Here is a 21,204-nt window from a genome sequence, read left to right as displayed (position 1 = left end):
GCTTCCGATCTGGAGGAGGCGGAAGTCCCGTTTTCCAGTTGTACTTCATATTTTGGTAAGAAAGGAAAAAAAAAAAAAAAAAAAAAATTTGGTCCTTAGGATTTGGTGACGTCGAAGATGAGGTTTTTTAATTCAAGGGTATTTTTATTTCTTTAAAATACTTAACTTGCTTACATCAACATATTTATTTAAGATATTTACCACTTAATACGTTAGAGGGTAACATTAATTTTAGAGCAAATTGCATTGACATCCCAAAATGAAGACTTTTAAGTACAATTCATTAAACACATTAATTCATTCTATTAGTGAAACAGTTAATCTACTGTTTATTTTTCTTTAATTCAAAAAATATCCGGATAAAAATCTGATGAGAAAAACAATAAAAAAAATCCAGAGATATTGTCTTCATTAAATAACCTTCGCGGAAGAATATATATATACATTTTTTTGATAAATGAGAATAAGTTTTCTTGGGAGGATATAATAATTTCTACAATAATATAACTAATAATTTTAATAGAAGATAACTTATGTGTATTTCAAATACAAAGTGAATTGTTTGCTTTAAAGCCTCCATTTTGGTAGTGTGACTTGCATGCTGTGCATTAAATGCGCAGCATGTGCAGTGCACGGTCGAGATCGAAATCTCGACCGTGATTTCGATCTCGACCGTGATTTCGATCGAGATTTCGATCTCGACCGTGCGCTTCACCGTGCTACGCATTTAATGCGCAGCACTGAAGCACGACCCCCATTTTGGGGCGCTCATGCAACTTGCTCTTAATTCTAACGGTACCCAAAGTGCGCGCTGAAAGTCTCTTAAAACTGAAAAACACTGGCATCACACGCGCCAACACCACTCGCACAGGCCGCAACATTTACGGAACAAGCGAGATTCGTCGCCCCCATCGCCGAAGGCGGAACCTGAACCTGGAGGCGTCGTCCCATTGAGCTCGCCGAATCACTTCCAGAGGAAAAGAAATCTGTGAACTCTGTGAAAGTGGTTATCTTTCTTTATTATTATTATTTTTATTTTGGATATAATTATTACTTCTTTAATGTGTAAAACATAAAATATAAGTATGGTTTCTGATGGAAAAAAAATACGGTTTTGATATGAACTGGTGTGTAACTTCGTGAAAGCTAGCAAGAGGCGGCTAGGGTTTTTGCTGGCGTTGCAACATGTTTAACTCTGATATCGTTTCTTGTCAGCTCTGCGTGATGGATTCCAATGGCGATGAGGCATCTCAAATTCTCCGGGAACTCGAGAAGTTGAAGTTAGAGAAAATCGACTTAGAGCGTCGGATATCGGTCCTCCAAACACGTTTAGGTGAACTGAATGAAGCCGAAGCAGAGAAGGAAAAGGATGCTAGCATTTCTTGTCCAGCGTTGATCAATGGTGCTAGGTTTGGACACGGACTATCTCCAGATATGATATACCGATACAGTAGACACCTACTGCTTTCTTCATTTGGAGTTCAAGGTCTGCTTACTTTGATTGTCATTGGTGTTTTTACTTATTCAGTTTGGGTTCTCGTTGATTAGTTTCATCTGAATTTATTGTGGTTGCCACTGTGGGAAGTGGGTTTCAGTGTCTACTTGTTCTTTCAAAGTTTTGCTAGTGTCAGTTCCCACTAACTTGGAACAAGTAGGGATTTCACTATATTACTGTTATTTTTAATTATGGTCAGTTCGACAGCTTTGCCATGGTTATTTCTAATCTTCTTGGATAATGATGAATTTTGAATTAACATTTGTTGGATGTAAAATTCTAATGCCGTGTTGATAATCCTAACAAACAGAAAATTTCTTAATTTGGATTTGTAATTTTCTTGCGTACTCTTTTTCTTTCGGTTCCTGGTTCTATTCTTTTTCAAAAGCTATTACTTCAGATAACCGAGGTTCTGTAAATTTTAAATTTCCTATGTTCTGTCTATTTGGGAAGTTGAAGCTTTAAGCCAGTCTGTATTATTATAGCCTGTTAATTGTCCGTGCTGATTTGGGTTGCTTTGATGCTTTAGGACAGTCAAGCTTGGTAAAATCTTCAATTTTGGTGGTTGGTGCTGGAGGCCTAGGTGCACCTGCTTTGTTGTATCTTGCAGCTTGTGGCGTTGGTAATATTTTTAATACACATGCAGTGTTGATTATCACTGTAATTTTGGCATCTTTTATAAGTGGTCGGATGTTATGGATTATGATGTTTACCTATCACATTTTCTATATGTTCTAAAATATCTTGTTGGTCAATATCTTTTGTTGTATCGAGGCTGTTGGCAATTCCTAGAAAAAGGGGAATATTACTAATATGGTGTGTCTAATTGTCAGTCTGAAGGTGGATTGCTGAACGTGCTGCGTCACATTGAATCCACCATCTGAGAGTTCAGAGTTTGGATGGAGATTAAATTTTGTGGGCAGACCACACTGTCCCATGTTCACATGTCAGAAATTCTGCTCACTTGGAGTTTTTCATGTGGGAATTTAAATTGTAAAAAGAGAGAAAAATGCAGAACTACAACAGGGTGCATGGACTGTTGAGAGGCGGGTGGATATTCGTGGAAGGATGCATGATTGAATTTGGGTGAAATGTGGCATGTATTTGGTCCAATATTCTTGATGTGAACCAAATTGCCTTTGGTATAGGGTGTTTGCAACAATTGATAGAGGCTAAAGCTGAACTAGGGAAAGAAAAGGTTTTGGCCAGGCTTAGGGTTGTAGGACTTTGATTTTAAATGCTTGAAACCTTGCTGTAATGATGGTTTCAGATCTGAAATTGTAATTAGGGTTAGGTTTTAAAGGAATCTGGAGTCAATTATGGTGATTCTAGGGTTTGGCTTGCCTATTGTTTATGCTGTTATAATCCAAGAGGGTTAGGGTTTTGGTTTCAAAATTAGGTTTCCTACTTGGATTAGAACGCTAGAGGTATTGGCTGGGGTTAGGGTTTGGGTGGGAGATAGAGAAGGTGTCAGAGAAGGCGATCCTAGATTTTGGTCGAGGGGTTTGCAAGTTCATTTGAGTTTTACTGAAAGTAGGGTTTAGGGTTTCTAGAGGTTAAAGATGAATTGCAGGAAATTTTCAAGACTAATGGTAGAAGGGTTAATAATGAAACTAGGAGTAGGAATGAGGTGTAGGCAAATGTTTGATCCTATAGGGGAAGGGAGGGTATGAAAGGGTAGTCAATCTAGGGTTTTAGAGGGGTGGTGGTTGCTGCTGCAGTGGGACCGAAGAGGAGAAAAAGGAGGGTTGTGATGGGGGGGAGAAAGGGGTAGGTGAGGGACTGGTCTGAACTGATTTTATTGGGAGGACTTGAAGCTGCTGTGTTGCTTGAGTTTAGTTGCTGCCACAGGCTTGAAGGAGGGGAACTTGAAGAAGAATTGCAGAAATTAATCACACACAAAGCCGTGGGATTCCTCCTAGGAACCCACGACTCCACTTTTCCTTCAATGTCAGATTTTGTTCAATAACTCAAACTGATTTGTTACAACCCGTAGTGGCTTATTTATAACTTAAATGAAGCAAAACATAATAGGACTCAATTTCCAAAAGAAAACATACCAGGACTTTAACTTGCAAACCAAATCTAATTAAGACTCTTAGTATTTTAAATCACCCAAGGAGCCTTCATATCTCACTCTAGAAGAGTCCAAATTGAATTATAAGAGTAGATATGGCCATATGGGATCCTTGCAATAAGTAGGACAACACTAGAGGACTCCTTCACAGACTAGGAATCCTACTTTAATAAGGACTCTTCAATAAGTCACAAAATAGTGACTCAATTACAAAATATAAAAAAATCTAGGGCCCCACTAACATGCTGAATCCGATGACATCCCAAGCTTTGACTTGGCAAAATTTACCAAAATATCTCTGGTGGGGATTAGAGGCTGTAGAGTCCTGCGCGGGGGGAGCAACTCTAGGCCCTATGCTGCCCCTGGAAATGATTTTCATCGACTCCATAGGCATCCAGCAGAATCTCCACCATTTCTGCCCAAGACTGATAATTCTAGATGACTTTAATGACATGCCTAATTATAACATTGTCATTGTTAATAATTATTATCACCATGATGATTGTCTTCAGTTTTATTTGTTTCTGTTCTTTCCTTAGAACTTTTAGATGTCATAATGCCTGATCACGTTTAGTGCAATGGTTAAGTTGCAATTGCATTCTGTTGGTTGATTGTGGGTTCAGAACTTGTAAACGGCCACTCCTGGGAAGGAGAGACTAAGGCTGTGTACATGTGCCCCTCCCAGACCCTGTAGTCGTTGGAGCCGTGTTCAGTGGGATACTATTCTCTCTTTCTCTCTTTCTTAATGCCTAGTCATTCTTTTAACATTTGACAACCTCCCTTGTCGTGGTACATGGGTGGATCCATGTGATGGAGGCCTCCCACATGTATCATAGTTAACATTTTCAGCCTGCCATCAGAAAGAAACTGGCTTGAATTTCTATCCAAAGTTAATCATGAAACTGCCATTTAACAAACTAATATACTCATACAGAATGGAACTATGATTCCTATGGGGTGAAGTTTTATGAGGGTTTGAGTGCAGGGACGCATCCATGTACATGGAGGGGGTTATTAAGTCATGGTATTAATGGATCTTTGGGTACTATTTTTTTTAATCATAAGAATCATTTCAGGACATTAGTGAATGGGTGATGCTATGTTGGCTGCAATGTGTAGCTTTCTTTGTTGGATATTTGCCTGTTTCTTTAACTCATTATTACTATTATTTTTCCTTGGTTAATTCTCAGGTCGGATTGGTATTGTTGATCATGATGTTGTTGAGCTTAATAATCTACACCGGCAGGTATCTACATGAGTCTTTTTGAAAACTAAATATGTTTTCTTACTTGGCTGATGGTATTATCTACCTATGACTCAGTAGGTTTCTGTTCATGAGGTGCTATTGATAACTTTAACTGAGGTTATTGTGGACAACTTTAGTATTTATTGTTTGGCTCAACTCTACACTTAAGTGATCTTTTATTTACTCCAAATTTTCTTTTGATATTTTCACTTTATGTTTTTATAGGTTAGAAGACAAGACTTAGACTTTAAGTTGGACTAGAAAAGCAATTGAGTCTGGTCAAGCTCAAAAATGAGTTATTTCTTAAAAGGAAGACATCTATAAAAATAACCGAATTAGTTTCCTACTCACATTAAAAACAAAGGTTTTATTTGAGGGTAGTTTCTGTGCTCTTACTTTTCCTTTTCAATTTATGAACCATATCTTCGTGTATCTTTCCTTGCAAAGGATCTTGTTACAAATTCATTTATAATGGGTTGTTGATAGGCAAACCAGAATGGTTTGTGGTCAGCTTGGATTTCAAAGTGGTATCCTGTTATATCCTCAAGTAAATTATCAGAGTTATTCGACATCATTTACTTAGGAATATCAATTGTTCTTGTGTAATATAACGAAAGCAAACTCGAGTTGGCTCCCTTTTTTTGGGGATGAATAAATTATCGTCACCCAGCCCCTTGAAGGGGGGGATTAAAAAGAGGAGAATTCCTCTGCGAGTGTAGACCATTACAAACAATCTTGCTATCCAAATATCAAAATCAATCTAGTGCACCACATGCAGTGTATGTGAATGATTCAGTAGTCTTTTATTTACTCTAGGCTCTCTTTTTATGATTTATATTTATGCTTATGACCTATTTATTAATAATGAATAAGGTAATAGTTTATGATGACATAGTATATTATCAAGAAATAGGTTTGGTATAGTTCAGTGAAAGAATATATTATGTATCATCAGTTTGGTTTTGGTTTACCATATATATATATAGGCTTTCGTTTTGTTTTTGGTTTGGGCTAGTTTTGATGTCTTAAAACATTATTAAATTGGAGATGAGATCGAGATGGAGGTTGGAGAGAGAGAAAAACAGGGTTTTGTCCTAATTTTTGGTAAATTTAACATTTTACCCCTGCTGAACTAGTAATTCTGCACATGTTCATTAACAGTACCTGCATAAACAAAAATGACCAGTTTATGGTGACAAATCATGAACAACCCTTGATCTATTTATGACTATATGCTTAACCCAGGATATTTATGACTATCCCTTTCTGAGGATTTCATTTTGGTGCGTGAGACAAATTCAGGGATTAATGCTAAACTAGAGCTGGAGATCATCTTGGAAATTAGAGGCTTTAAGATTAGTAGAAAAAAATGGAGTATATGATATGTAATATTACTGAGACTGTGATCTATACTCATTTGGTGCTGGTGTAAGGAAAGGGAGATACCAGAGTGACTCCTTATGACACCTGTTTCAATCATAAACAGAGAAGGTGACATGTAGGATGGATTTTCACTAAAGGATTTGTGATGCAGGACCATTACTAGCTCTGTTAGAGGCCCAGCCTCGATCCACTCAAGCACCCATGAGGTACCAATTAGGCCAAGGCCCAGGCCTAAATTGTCTATCGAAGCATGAAACCCCAGTCCAAGCCTATAAGCCAATCAAATTAGATTCAGGTTCTCTCGTTCAATCTCGGCGCCCGTTGTTGGGTCTTATTTTGTCCACTATTGCACATTTAGTGGTTGAAGCTTCTGTACCCACAGTGGTGGTGGATTGTTTGTTGGGTTTAGACCTAGCTTGGTCTTTGATTCATGGGTATAACATTGTCATCTTCATCATTCTCGTTGTACATTATCCTTTGTATGCTCTTTTCTTTGTTTACCTTACCAGTCATGTTGGAGATCACCATCTCATGTTGAGCACCAGATATGGCAGAATAAATTTCTGTTGCATGTTAGAAGGCTAGTGATTTTCATTGTTCATAATGAGTTCCTTTTTATGATTGTTCATCATCCATTAGTGGGTCTTTGTTGACAATTAAATTATTATTCATTTCACTGGTGCTATAACATGCATATCTTCATTATGACGTGAGTGTACGAACTGTGTTCTTGTTTCATTTATATGCATATAACATTCTCATTCAAACATAACTTTCATCATAGATACATGTATAACAATTATGCCTAACGTATATATGTATCCTTACGTAGAAATATAACATTTACTGTTGTGTGATTATCACTCTGTTCTCTTTTCTGCTGATAGTGCATCAGTGTAGAATCTCACTCACCTTAACTCCTATATTTTTTCGTCTCAATATCTTGACTAAAATGGATGTCGTATCATAGAAATGCAGCTTGAATGAACTTCTTCCATTCAAAACCCTTCAATACTAAGTTGAGGTTGGAAATTGGCTAAAAAATAATTAAGTTCTTTTCTCAAAATGGTTTTCATTAATTAAACTTAAAAACAAAAGATTAACAGCTTACCTTGGCCTTTGTTGTGAAACCTGCTCTCTTTCTTGCTCTTATCCATAGAATCCATATTAAGCCCTTCCTTTCAACGCCTTCCTAGGCCAAAATCCCTCATTTGATCATCTTAAACTTTAAAAGCAATTGCATGAACACAAATATGAATCAGTTAAGGGTTATTACCAACTTCTTACACCTCTTGTAAATGGCTTCAATCTTTAATCTATTTTTCTTTCTATGGTACGAGTAAGGAAGAAAGATCATATGTAAATAGCTCTTCCCTTCCTTAGCTAAGTCAATATAGAGCAAGCATCCCATATCTGCAGTGAGTGGCAATGTCGCACTGACATTATGGTAAATCTGCAATGCGTCTCTCTTCTCTTTCCTTCCGTTCTTTTGGGCTGCAGCCCTGTAATTGCCCTCTCAACTTTTTTCTTTCTCATATTTTCTATGTTTATACATTTATTCAAGTTGCTTGAAGGACTCCATAACAGTTGAAGATGGGATTCTCACCGGGAGGAAAAAAAATTATGTTAACGTAAGTGGTTCACCACCACCAACCAATAAACCAAATTTTGAATCCTGGCCTGTCCACCTCCCTTTCAAACTGTTTCATATTTCCTTGCTCTCCCTGACTCTGAAACCAAAACTTGTCATGACAAAAGAGATCTGGACTCCAGATATTCCAGTTCTAATGTTCCAAAAGTGCATGGAACCCTGATGGTATCAAGGTCTAATAGCCATTTCCTGTCCAAGGCTGCTTACCCTCCCCTTTAGTTGTATTTGCCATAGAATGAACATGTAGCCATTATTTCTTGGTTCTTGCAAACCCCCATAAAACTCCTTGACCTTCCCTATGATCAATGATCGGTGTTGACCGAGGTTTCAACCAGCCAGAAACCAAAAATTGGTTGAAACTGGGCAGAACTTTGTATTTTTATTTTGGAGGGGGAGGGGGTAAAACTTGACATGTGATGGGATGACCAAATTGGTCGGAATTTGGTTTAAAGTTGGTCAAAGTATTTGTTGGCTGAAACTATCAAAGTTTCCAAAATGTTGTTGCAGCTGGTCAAAACCAGTGGAAACCTGTTGAAACTTGGTGTTTTTAGAACTCACATAAGTTTCCATCTTAATTACCTTTGTAACCTAGTAAAAAATCAGGTACTGACCAGGATCTGGATTGCTGCCTATGCATTCAAATGTGTGGTCATGTTGTATGGTAGTTTGAGTCTGTTATAGTCACTCTTGTGGTACAGATGTCTGACTGGGTTCAGTTGGAACTTGGAAGAGAAGAAAATTATAAAACTCGAGGGGTTCAATTAGAAGAATTAATATAGGGAGGAAATGAAAGCTCATGTTTCTATTTGGACATTTGAGGGTGAGGAAGAGGGGTTTGATTGGGAGAATCAATGAAGCAAGGAGATTGGATCTTGTGTCTCAGCTTTGCCATAGACCAAGATTTGTTTTTATGCTGCCCATTCATTCAAATGTGCACTCATGCGGTTCTGGTTTATTTCCAGATCAGTTTTGTGGCACAGATTTGACTGAATTCATTTTCTTTTTAAATTTTTATAATAAGAAGTAATGACCATATGTGTTATTGATTCATCCACTATCCATCTTAAATTTTAGATTGTAGGAAATAGGTGGAACTGTAGAATTGTTGGTTTCTTGCATGAATGTTAAGCTATATGTTCCTTCTACCCCACATTAATCACAGATTTGCCATCATGTTCCTTCTACCCCACATTAATCACAGATTTGCCATCATTTTCTTCAGCTCATCCCAAAAGGGATCACTTTTATGGGATCTATTTTTTTATATTCCTTTGCCATTATTAAAGATCTTGATATTGATATCTCCATGCCGGTATATACAATTTGTTGTATGACATCTTTTGTCATTCATGGCTGTGATGTTGAGTTCTAATATGTTGGTTTTAAACTTTGTGGTTCAGATTATCCATACAGAAGCATTTATTGGTCAATCAAAAGTTGAATCTGCTGCAGCGGCTTGTCGCGCGTATGTAACACTCTTTTATGCATCACCTTTTATCCTGTCTCCCTTTCTTCTGCATCCTCAGGTCTTCTGATATGGTCATACTTTCAGGATAAATTCCACTGTTCATATCGAGGGACACAAAGAAGCCTTACGAACATCCAACGCTTTGGAAATTTTGAGCAAGTATCCTTTCTATAGAAATAAGGATACAGTTTAAGATCTGCCATTTTCTGCATGCTTAAATTTCTTTTCTCAGTTTGTGTTGTTAAATGTCATTGTTTCCATGACTGCGAACATTTTGTAGATATGACATAGTAATTGATGCCACGGATAATGTGCCCAGCAGGTATTTAATCAGTGATTGCTGTGTAGTTTTGGGAAAGGTGAGTTAGTTCAGCATAGTGCTGGCATCTTGTATATTTTAGTTGATAGTACCCAAAAAGGAGAAATATTTCAGTTGAGCTCCATAACTGATATAGTATTTCGAAACATACATCTTCCTAGACTTGATTTGTGCAACTTCCCATCTTGATTTTCTTGCTAAATTTCAGTTGTTTTTCTAACCAAAACTCTATTTGGGAGGGACCTCTGTTCATAAAATACCCACTGAATCATCTGACTTGTTTTATATAATTCTTGCAGCCTCTTGTATCAGGTGCTGCTCTGGGACTAGAAGGGCAGGTACACCATCAATAGCTTTTAGCATCTTTGATGTCCTTTCCATTATTATTCCTTTCTGTTGAATGTTTTACTACATGGTATTGTTTATCCTATTGAGAACATTGTTTACTAATTTGGAAGCACAATAATTGGGTGTAATTTATTTCATCAAATTGAAGTTTTGGTCAAAAAAGGGCAGGCTACGGAAAAATGTTTTATTCTGTGTGATTCACGGATAAGTCATTCTGTTTTGAAACTTTTGAGACAAAAAGTTTGACCCATTTCCATTACATTCATTTGAAGCTTGCAGAAAAACTATAAAATTTACAGTCCATTTTCAGGGTTGTTTTTTATTGAATGCCTCGAACCAAATTATTTATTAATGTACTAATGTTCTCTAGGACTGGATTTTTTGAGTTTATGGGGCCGAATGCTTTGTGAGTAATGGTTGCTTTTTTGCTGAAATTCCTGACTTTGCTAACTATAGTTGAGAATCTTAAGGTTGAATTATGTGTTGTTAAACTTCTGTTTGCATCTTCATTATAACGTCATGATAATTGCTATTTTGATTTTTGTTTTACAGCTTACTGTTTACAATCATAACGGAGGTCCATGCTATCGATGCCTATTTCCAACCCCACCGCCTACAACAGCCTGTCAAAGTTGTTCAGACAGTGGAGTTTTAGGAGTAGGTAAGGTATTATCTACTAGGTTTTTCTCCTTACTCCCAAACTATTTAGGTGCTTCAAGGATTCAATTGGGCATATTTGAGTTCAGACCTGCATGCTGTATAAGTTTTATGCTATCAGGTTTCTTTTAGTCGGTGAGTTAAGGAGGTTATCAGAGATTGATCTTCACCTGGGAAAGTTGACTGGTTGATTTTGTTTTGGGTGATTTGGGATCTTATCTGTGGGTTCTTTAGCCCCTAGAAACCAGTGGAGGGGGGTTTTTGTTCATTTCAGATTTGGTATATTTTCATGCACATCTACAACAGTGCACACAAACCTGTGCCCCTTTTAAATTTTTTTTTTTTAATGTAATTTGCTTTGTTGAGTTTGATGAGATAGATTTCCAACTTAATCTCAAACTCTTCCTAGCATGTTTCTTGCTGTTTTGTAATTTTTTCTTTTGGACAAGGTTATCTGTAATCACTCTTGCCATCATATTTGGGAATTGGGTTTATAGATTTCCAATTCAATCTCAAACTCTTCCTAGCATCTTTCTTGCTGTTTTGTAATTTTTTCTTTTGGATGAGGTTATCTGTAATCAGCCCTTGCCATCATATTTGGGAATTGGGATAGCTTACACTATGATAGATGTAATGGCCTATCCCATCCCGACAACGATTTGAAAAAGTACATCAGTCAGGTTTAGAAACTTTGTTGCTGAATCCACAGTAGTGTGCATGATGAATTCTACATTGAAGGCGTGAGATGGATTCTCTTCATGGATTTTGGTAGTGATCCCAAAACTACTGCATGTGTAAACCTGATGTATCATCCTTCTAGCTCTATATCTATTTATATTTGAGATCACGGGTCAGATTAGAATCAAAATCTTCACTGTGGCAACCCTGTTTCACCCTCAGATCCGTTTTCTTTATCATGTCTCTGTACTAGTACACTAGGTTCTAATTGGAAACATAAGATAATCTTTGATATACATTTCTTAAAAATCGCGGTTTCTCTTGATGGGTACATCACTTCTCTTTCAGTTAGTCACGTTCCTAGTGAAATAAGGACTCCTGATACAATACCAATCCCTGTTTGGAAACCCTGCTCTGGGATTCTTATGGTTACAGAAGACTACTGGGCAACTTAAATTAGGACTATAGTGGCAAAATGATTAATATTGTGAAGTTCAGTATTCTTTAAGATAGGACAAATAAAATAGTAATCAACTTCTGAAGGCCCAATTATTGAAGATATTGACCTGGGAATAAGGTAGAACACTAAGAACAGAATTAGAAACTAAGGGCTTGTGTGAAACACTGGAAGGATATGGTCTTAGTTGTGAAAAATCAACTGGTCATCTCCTTTCAATGCTCAATAGAAAGCAATCCCAGTTAAGGAGGGAAACAGCTCTTAATTGCAAGAATCCCTCATCCAGGGCTGCAAGTTGCTCGTTGACTTAAGAGAAGGATCTCGGTACCTATCTGAATTAAGTCCTGATCATAAATCTTATTAAAAATGCAATCAGTTGTAGATAAATCCCTGAAATTGAATGTGTCAGTAGTTGCAACCTCGCAGGCTACAATTATGTCTCAGGGAAAGGACTACCAATAGCATGGATCCTATTGCCATAGGTCTAAGAGTTAGAGAAAAGGGACTTAAGCCTATTGTTTGGGAACGAATGAAGAAGGGATGAGGGAGATCCATGCCTAGTCTTGACGGAATGGTCTTGCTGGAATAGGGTATACAAAGGTTAAGCCTTTCAAATAGAAAGGATGTGAGATATAAGAAGGAATAAGAGGATGACCGACTCTGGGTAGTGAGATGATTTGAGAAGGTAGAAGAGGTAAGGAGGAACATGGTCACATGAACTGCAATTGTACCAGTGGTATAATACTATCCAATTTCTTCTCATTTAATTAATCTTCATTGTGGTGTTGCATTGTATGTCTATAGATGGTATCAGGCTATCAAATTTAGAAGAGCTAAGGACGGCACTTCGTCGTGGAAGGACTTGCTTGGTTGTCGTTGGCCGTTGCTTGTTCCTTCCTGACCTGGCTCACCTGCTCGTTCTGTCCTATCAGAACTTCAGCAACAAGAAGGACGTAGTGCTTAGAAAAAATGAAACTAAACTGACCCACAGAAGGAAGCTAATAATTCAATGTAATCCTGTATGTAGCTGGTGTAAGGTAAAATATTATAAATATTAGATTACAGGGTTTTCCTCCTTAACAACCCTTATCATACTGCAAGCTCAATGTAGGTCTGGTTCACTTTGGTCTGGATATTGAGATTATTCATGCAGGTCCAGGCATCATAATTGCACTGCATCAACTCTCCTAGTTCTGAGCAATGCTGCAGTATAACATTTTCCCTTTTGCTTGACTGATATGCTATTTCCTGATCCTGTTCAAGCTATACTTTCATTCTGTATTTTTTTGGTTTCAGTTTTTAGTCTTCAGTAATACAACTGTTGCTTTCCTTCCAATGAACTAGCGAAAGGGAAATGCAACGAAGTCCTCATGTCAGGTTTGAAGGAAGTGACATATGATAAGTATATAACCCATTTGAACAGTTGAGCTGACAAAATGACTGGACAATAACTGGTTCCTGGCAATTTATCATTATTCCTGGTTTCAGGCAGTTTTTTTTTTTTGGGGGGGGGGGGGGGGGTGTTCCATTCCTGAAAGAATCATGTGGGTGAGTGGGTCTGGTGATGTTAATGGTTTGAAGTAGCAATTTTGAAACAGGCCTCTTGTTGACTATATGTGCTGACAAATATATTAGAAGGTTTCTTTTCAATGAGTTCGCACCCAATCTTGTGCCATAGTCATAATTCTGGGTTTTATATATTCTTGCTATCCTTAGTAATTTGATTTTAGCTTTCCTGTTACCCTTTGCATTGTTGGAGAGGTTGAATGGGGCCGTCTTGTCATTGGCTGACTTGTCTAATAATGGCTGCTTTCCTCCTGACCCCCACCCTTTAAAAATAAAAAAGAAAGATATTTACTGCCTGCTTCATTGTTACTCTTTTCCAAGCATTCTATTAATGCTAGTATTTTATGCCTATTAATTCATGTATATACATTTTTTTTCATTTTTCTAGTCCCAGGTATTATTGGTTGCCTTCAAGCCCTAGAAGCTATAAAGGTTGCAACAACTATTGGGGAACCCCTTTCAGGACGAATGCTTCTTTTAGATGCCATATCAGCACGAATTCGTATTGTATGTTTTCTTCAGACAGTTTCATTCTGCCCTAACATTCAACGCTTGCTTACTGTTGAAAATTCGCTTGTGTGTGTCCAACATTCAAGACAATGGCATATTGTGTCTCCTTGAACATATAGAGTTTTTGTTGCAGGATATTTATACCTCATTCATGATGATTAATTGATATATGTAGGGAATTCTTTTCCAACCATATGAAGAGACAACGGATTGTAACTACATTTGTCTTTAGATTTCATGGGTGAAAGAGCCTGTGACACTAATGGATGGCCTTGATATTTCGCTTTTTTTCTTCAGAACTAGTCAGTCTTAGTTGCCTTTTGTTATCTTATTAGGGATCAATCACCAAGCTTGCGATGTGTCTTGGCCAGCACTAACTTATATATATTCTAATATTGTTTGTTTCTCCTTTCTGACATATTTGAAGTACTGTCCCATACACTGAACCCCTTAAGCCTGTTAGTGGGCCTTGCCAAGCTGGTAGTTGCTTTCAGCAGTAAACATCAACCTTTTCTACTTGGGGGAATCAAATAACCTAAAATATTCTTTTTATCAATTGGGGTGGTCCTGCACCTTTTGGTCATGTTATTTTATTATCTTCATGATTTATGACAAGGGGCTCTGTCTGACACTCGTTGACTGGATGTCGCGGATAGAAGTTTGATATATATAAAAAGGCTTCTGTGATTTATTTCATTAAAACCAACATTCAATGTGAACTCATCATTTCTACACTCATCCATGAAAAAAAAGGGTCAGGGTTGGAGGTTGGGAGCAAAGATTGATTTGAGGTTTGCTGGTGTGGGCTCCCTTCTCCTATATCATGTTTTAATTGTAAGCAATTCATTTTATTTTAATTGTAAGGTCCTACAGGTTTGATTCCTGACATCTTTATTTTTGGGTGTTTTCTTAGGTGAAAATAAGAGGAAGATGTTTAGAATGTGAAGCTTGTGGAGAGAATGCAAAATTCACACAGAAGCTGTTTCGAGAGTTCGACTATGAGAAGTTTACTCAGTCTCCGCTAAAGCGGGTATTTCTCCTGTCTTCTTCCTTTTTGTCTTCTATTTGCAACTGCTGATGTTTATTGGATTGCTTACAATCAGTTCATGCTCCCAATTGGAGGTTTAGCATATTATAGGTGAGGTCCTTTGTGCAATAAATTGGTTCATATACACAAAACAGGATTTTCTAATTATTTCATTGTGGATCAGGTTATAGATATATTGACTTCTTGTAGGGGTGTAAATTATTAGTATGAAGTTATTGTTTTATTACACTAAAACTATGGAGGTAAAACTCTATTTTTTTTTGTGGGTGGTACGATTTATATTGTTGACAACATATTTACATTCACACTTGTGGAGTATTCAAAATATATAAAGCATTTGGTCCACTCTCCTAGAATTGGCTTCCCCTTTTTGTACTTTCTGTATGAATGCTCTCATTCTTATCTGTTTTGTTCGACTAAATTGCAAACATGAGTTAATTTCAATATAATTGTTTTTCAATTCATCTCTTAACGATGAGAATAGTTAGTCAGTCAATTTTTTCATGGATTTTCACCACTTTGATGAACAATATTGCTTAAATATCGAAGTTCAATTTTTTTTAACAAGATATAAACTAGTTTCATTTTCACAAGTGTATATTTTAGAGCAAATTACACGACACCCGCTATAAAGGGGGTAAAACTTTTGACCACCCGCTAATCCGCTATTACCTCTTAAATTACATGGCACCCACACTCAAAATTACAAGTTACCCACAGTTACATTTTCAGTTAAATGGATGTGTAAAATGACCAAAATACCCTTACTTATATTTAAAGCATTTAAAGTATATTTTAGTTTTGCTGCACATCCATCTTTACATCCTCATCTCTGCAAATACCTAGCTTCACATGTGACACTTTTTAACTGCTCAATGTTCTTTGAGTCAGCAATTTTATTTTTCATAGTTGAAGACTATAGTTTTTTAAAAACATCATAAACATTCTGTAAATGAATAGCAATTTAATTATCTGTAGGTAAAAATTAATTTTTTTAAGAACATTATCAATCAAATGTAAGACTAGGTATACCAAGACAATGATCAATTCTAAGGACAATAAACCAACTGCTTGTTTTGTTTGTTTTAAATTTCCATTGGTTCATTTCTGTCCTAGTTCTATGTTGATATTTGATGACTTGATGTGGCTTGATATTTGAAATTGAGTTTTTATGACTTGATGATGTGACTTAGCTTTGATTTTTAATGAATTGACGTGGCTTAAAATATTGATATTTGATAAATTGATGCGTCTTAGTATTTATTTTTGATGATTTAAGGTATATATTGTAGCATATTATGTAGCATTGGAAAGGAGAAGTAAAAGACAACACTAGGTCGCCTTAATTTCCCTAGTCATTGTGTAGGTGGATCAATGAATCTGAAGTACACAAAAGAAATCAACTTTACATCATGAGAATTCTTTCACATTTCTACCATACTAGTGCTGGCTTTGACTCTTTGAGAATCATTTCCCTTATTATTCTAATGTACTTGTGCCTAGCTGTATAAAAATTTGCATTTTGAGATGATGCTTAGTGAATTATTCAGGGTAGCCCCTTGCATACCAGTGTCTATGCTTCAATGAACCAAACATAGTGTAAGACGAAAAGAAATAAAAGCACCATTTTAGCTAGATTCGTTCAAATAGGTAATTGATCACCACTCTTGAGTGGTTCAGGTAGGTACTTGATCACCACTGGGAAATGCTTTTTGAGAAGAAGCTAAGATTTACATTATAGAAACTATGTCCATGGCTAGCTGATAGCAAAAGGAGAAGCTAGAGCAGCAGATTCCTGTGGGAAACAGTGTTAGAGCTGCTTTGCATCCTTGGCTACAGGAGAGGCTATTGTTTTAATTTCAAATTTCCAATTGGAAGTAGTGGACGTGACAGAAATGAGTAGATATGGTTTCTTGTTTTTATATGGAATATGTAGTGCTGAAACCAGCAATACCTCAGATTGCTGAATAATTTGTGGCTGCAATTTTAGTAATGCGTTTTTTTAAACTCATGGCAACATTTTTGTTTGCTAGATAGGACTGCCATTATTGTCTAATGGAGAATAATACTTTTAAATTTTTGCATTAAGGAGTGTTTTTCTCTTCACGTAATGATTTGGGTTTCCCCGTTGACTGCAGCCGCCTGTGAATTTGAATTTGCTTCCAGCTAATGCGAGAATTAGCACTGTGGAGTACAAAGAGAGAGTCATCAAAGGAGAAGCACATGTATTAGTGGATGTACGTCCTGCACACCACTTCAAGATTGTTTCTCTGCCAAAGTCATTAAACATTCCATTGTCAAGCTTGGAGAGTAAGTTGCCAGATATACATTCCGCGTTGAAGCAAGAAGAGGAGAGGACAAGTTCTGGTTCGGGTGCTTCTTTATACGTAATATGTAGAAGAGGTAATGATTCACAGAGAGCGATTCAGTGCCTCCATAAAATGGGTTTAACTTCAGCTCAGGATATTATTGGTGGTATAGAAGCTTGGGCTCGTGATGTCAATCCTAATTTCCCCACATATTAGTAGAAACGATTGTTTTTAAATTATATTTGTACAATTAACTGTTGACTATTATCTTTCTTTATCTAATGCTATATTGAGGGAAAGTTCTTCAAGAGTTCCTCTTTGATGGTTGATGGATCAGTGAAATCCATGCTTGCTGATTCTCACAAGGTATGCTTGGGAGGTAGATCCAGCATCATGAAGTAATCACTGTAAAATATTTCATTTTGTTATTGACTTGATTTCTCTTGAAACCATATCTAGATGCTTTTGCAGTATTGCAATAAAACATTGAGTTTGGAGGAATAATCATGTCCCTGGATCGAGGGTGAGGTTTCTGATCTTCCTAGGAGTTTTATCAAGCTTGCTGCAGGTCAATAACATTGTGATTATCTCCTTCGATGATGACATGGGTGAAATGAAAGTGATTCACAATAAAGAGCGTTTTGAACTGCTAAAGCTTTTACCACAAGGCTGTTGTTCATGAGGTATAAAGTATCCCCTGATACGATATGATAATAGTCGATACATCATCCATATTGGATACAGTGAATGTATAAATATCGATGTCTCTATATTGAATTGCAGCAAAATGCGTTTGCCAATATGATATAATACTAAATACAAGATGTTATGTCTCTTCTACCAGAAAAAAAAAAAAAAAAAAAAAAAACGATGGTATGTCTTTTAAAATCGCCTGACCTATATGTTACTTGATACAAATATTTTAAGACCATTTTTCCCGCATAACCCTTTGCTTCCGAACCCAGCCTACTTTGAGTGCTCTTGAATGGAATCAGCCACATTAATGGAGAGTATAGGCATGGAACGATGCTTCGAAGGTTTTGCTCGGTTCGCCGCTTGGTTCGCCGAACCGAGCGAAATGGTGAATAATTGCCGAGATCTCGGTGGCGATAAACTTGTTTTCTTTCCCTTTCTCTCTTTCTTCTTCTTCTTCTCCGGCAAAAACGGCTGCTACCCACCTCAGACTCAAGGAGCAGATGTCTCTTTCTCTCTCTCTCTTTCTTCTTCTTCTTCTTCTTCTTCTTCTTCTCTGCCAGAAATAGCAGCGGCTGTTAGCCTGCTACCCATCTCAGACTCAAAGAGCAGTAGCAAAAAAAAAAAAAAAGTTTTGAAGTTTGGCCGGAAAATCGTCGATGTTTGCAAATAACGTTTGAAAATATTGGTCTCGGAAATCGCGATGGTTTCCGGCGAAAAGTTGGTCGATTTTCCGGCGAAAAAGTTGAAATGTCGGTTTCGCTCCCATTTTTATTTCGCCCTCTGGCGAAATGGGCGAATTTCGCTGAAACTGCGTTCCATGAGTAAAGGTTTGGGCTTAGTGTTCTCACAATGTCATGAGTTGTACTCGTTGAGTATAGCAGAAAATTATTGGATCTGCAGGGGTTTCTTAGGAGTGGTGCACACCTACTTTGTATAGTTTATCTACAGACTACAATGCCCTTAATGCATTAAGGTGCAACAAAAAATGCATTCCTATCATTTGCTGTAGTTGTAGGCTGGGTGGCAGCCACTACCTGATGAACTTGCTTCTGGATGCCTTCTATTGGATGCCACCTGCAATTAGAAATGTGACTCAAAAACTTCCTCAGAAAGCTTGCAATGCGGAGATGTATGACCTTCATCAATCGTTGTGGCCCCATAAAGAATTCATAGCTCAAGAAGTATACAAACTCTTTGCCCCCAACAAATCAGATGCAAAACACCTTAATTTTTGGAGCTAGATCAAGGTCCTACGTATCAGTGCCATTGTATTGGTGACCAAAGGTTAAGCGGTAAGCAGATGCAACAGAAAATATTCTAGATGGGTAAAAGCCCAAAAATATATTGATCTTCTCAACCAGCTAGAGAATAGGTTCACTTCATCCGTAGTCCACCACATAGTGTTCAAGTCCCTCTTTCAAATGTGTTGAATTGCAACAAGATCAACAACAACCTTAAGAGCATTGTGAGGTATGGGAAAGGGTCCCCTACCCAGAATCCAGTTATCATTCCACACATGTTGTCAAACCATTGAACACTTATCTGAAAAAAACCTTGCTTTAAGAGATCTCTTGCTACAGTAATAGACTTCTAACCCCAAGAAGAGGTTGGAGAATAAGTGGCCTCCAAAGAATGTGAGTTCTCACAATATTCGTCTTTTATAAAGAGCCCCACAATGACTCGTTGGTTTGATTACCTCCCATGCTTTCCAAGCCAAAAGGGTCATGTTCATGTGTTCAAGTTTTTTAACATTGAGACCACCACTTTTTATCCCAGCTCAAAATGTGCAGTACAGAACAAGAACCTTCTCCTTTGGCCAAGAAAAAAGTCTATAGAAGCTACATCATTGCCCTTGGGAACCATAGATGGGAGTTTAAAGCAGGAAACGAAATGATAGGGCATGGCTCTAACAGTAGCTTGAATCAGAGTGGTCTTACTTACCTACTGTATTTAAGTATTTGCTTTCAAACACTGTAACCTGGTATGAATCCTAACAGTGTTTCTTCTTTATAAATCTTCCTAATGTATATAAGTGGAATTCCCAAATAAAAAGCAAGATCAGATGTAGGGGTAATATTGAAGTGTGAGGTTAACTCCCTCTTAGTGGATGCTATAGTGCCAGGCCTACAGTGGCCTGGTTTTTGTGAGTGATTTCAATTCGGCTATGATGAATGAGACGAAGCTAGCAGCAAGTGTAGGTGGCTATTGGGGTTTAGAGGTTCACTGTGATAACTTGGCAGTACTAAACTACTTGTCTTGTAAATTTTCATCCTAACACACCAACCATTCTTTTCAATCGAGGCATTGCAGCTTATGGAAAAATGCGATTTCCCGAAGGATGCAAGAAAGCTAACTATTCGAATAAATGCCTTAGAGAGATGGTTTGATCATGAAATGCAATAACATTGCTTATTCACAAGGTGGCTTTGCTTAAAATGAATAACTTGGGAGCTGCTCCTAGCAAGATCAGCTTTGCTAGTGTTCTTGGGTCCAGTATTGTGATTTTATCTTTGTTTCTTTCCATTTGTAGTTCTTTGGTTGATGTTTATGGGAAATGCGGGATTGTAGGTGATGCTTATAAAATGTTTTTATTTTTTTTATTTTTTTAACCAAAGAGAATATATAAATATATATATAAAAGGAATAATACAATGATATTACTGTAGAACAGCTGAGAGATAGTGTTTTGCCCCCTCCAACACTCTATTATTGCCTTCTTAGTCCTTTTGCAAGGAGGCTGTCACCTTTGTGTTAGAAGCACATCCATATTCATTGATTTGAATGGCTTCAGGTTCCTTTTCTCTTGTCTTTTTTTTTTGGTAAAGCCTTTTCTCTTGTCATAATATCCATTTTTACTCCAAGGACATGGATAAGATTCTCAATTGTGTATACAACATTTCTGTGCTCAAAAGGTTCTTTCTTCCTTTCATTTGGATAAATGAAAGACCAAAACCGAAGTTTGGGCTTAACATTTTGGTTCCAATTTAATCCGGAATCAATCAATTTCTACTGCACCGAACCAAACCAAACCAAACCAACCCCAACCCATCGGATTGATTGAATAGCATTTTTTTTTTTGGTAGAAGATTGATTGAAGAGCATGGGTTGGCCGTTGGTGTAGTTTTGCCTCGTGAAAGTTAGAAATTTGAATTTTGAAGTAGAACCCAATAGTGGTGCACCTCCTAAAAGGGAAAAACGTACCAATGAATCATGGCCGTTCATTTTGTGGACCCCACATTACAGTCCATAATTAGACACCATTTAAGTGTCCCACAGTGATATGGGTGGAAAAGCAC

General features: G+C 37.2%; 1 protein-coding gene across 3 annotated transcripts; it reads left to right on the top strand.

The window, feature by feature from the left end:
* Positions 1-815: 815 nt before the first annotated feature.
* Positions 816-18,063, top strand: CNX5 (co-factor for nitrate, reductase and xanthine dehydrogenase 5). Of its 3 annotated transcripts, none has more exons than XM_089136614.1 (12): positions 816-1,006; positions 1,216-1,486; positions 2,025-2,117; positions 4,763-4,818; positions 9,253-9,317; positions 9,405-9,479; positions 9,601-9,679; positions 9,939-9,977; positions 10,540-10,648; positions 13,734-13,852; positions 14,769-14,885; positions 17,042-18,063. In XM_089136614.1, the coding sequence occupies exons 2-12, from the start codon at positions 1,225-1,227 to the stop codon at positions 17,426-17,428; spliced, it is 1,401 nt and encodes a 466-aa protein (XP_088992740.1). In that variant the 5' UTR covers positions 816-1,006; positions 1,216-1,224; the 3' UTR covers positions 17,429-18,063. The 3 variants fall into 3 exon arrangements, with proteins under 3 accessions (XP_088992740.1, XP_088992739.1, XP_088992738.1); XM_089136613.1 differs by having other exon boundaries at positions 816-1,003; positions 17,042-18,062; XM_089136612.1 differs by lacking the exon at positions 816-1,006 and having other exon boundaries at positions 1,024-1,486; positions 17,042-18,062.
* Positions 18,064-21,204: the final 3,141 nt, after the last annotated feature.

The sequence above is a fragment of the Hakea prostrata genome, chromosome 10, assembly GCF_041222555.1.
Source record: "Hakea prostrata isolate BN-2017 chromosome 10, UWA_Hpros_2, whole genome shotgun sequence".
Classification (NCBI taxonomy): Eukaryota; Viridiplantae; Streptophyta; class Magnoliopsida; order Proteales; family Proteaceae; genus Hakea; species Hakea prostrata.
Note: the sequence above shows the minus strand (reverse complement) of the source record. Positions and strands in the feature narration are given on the sequence as shown.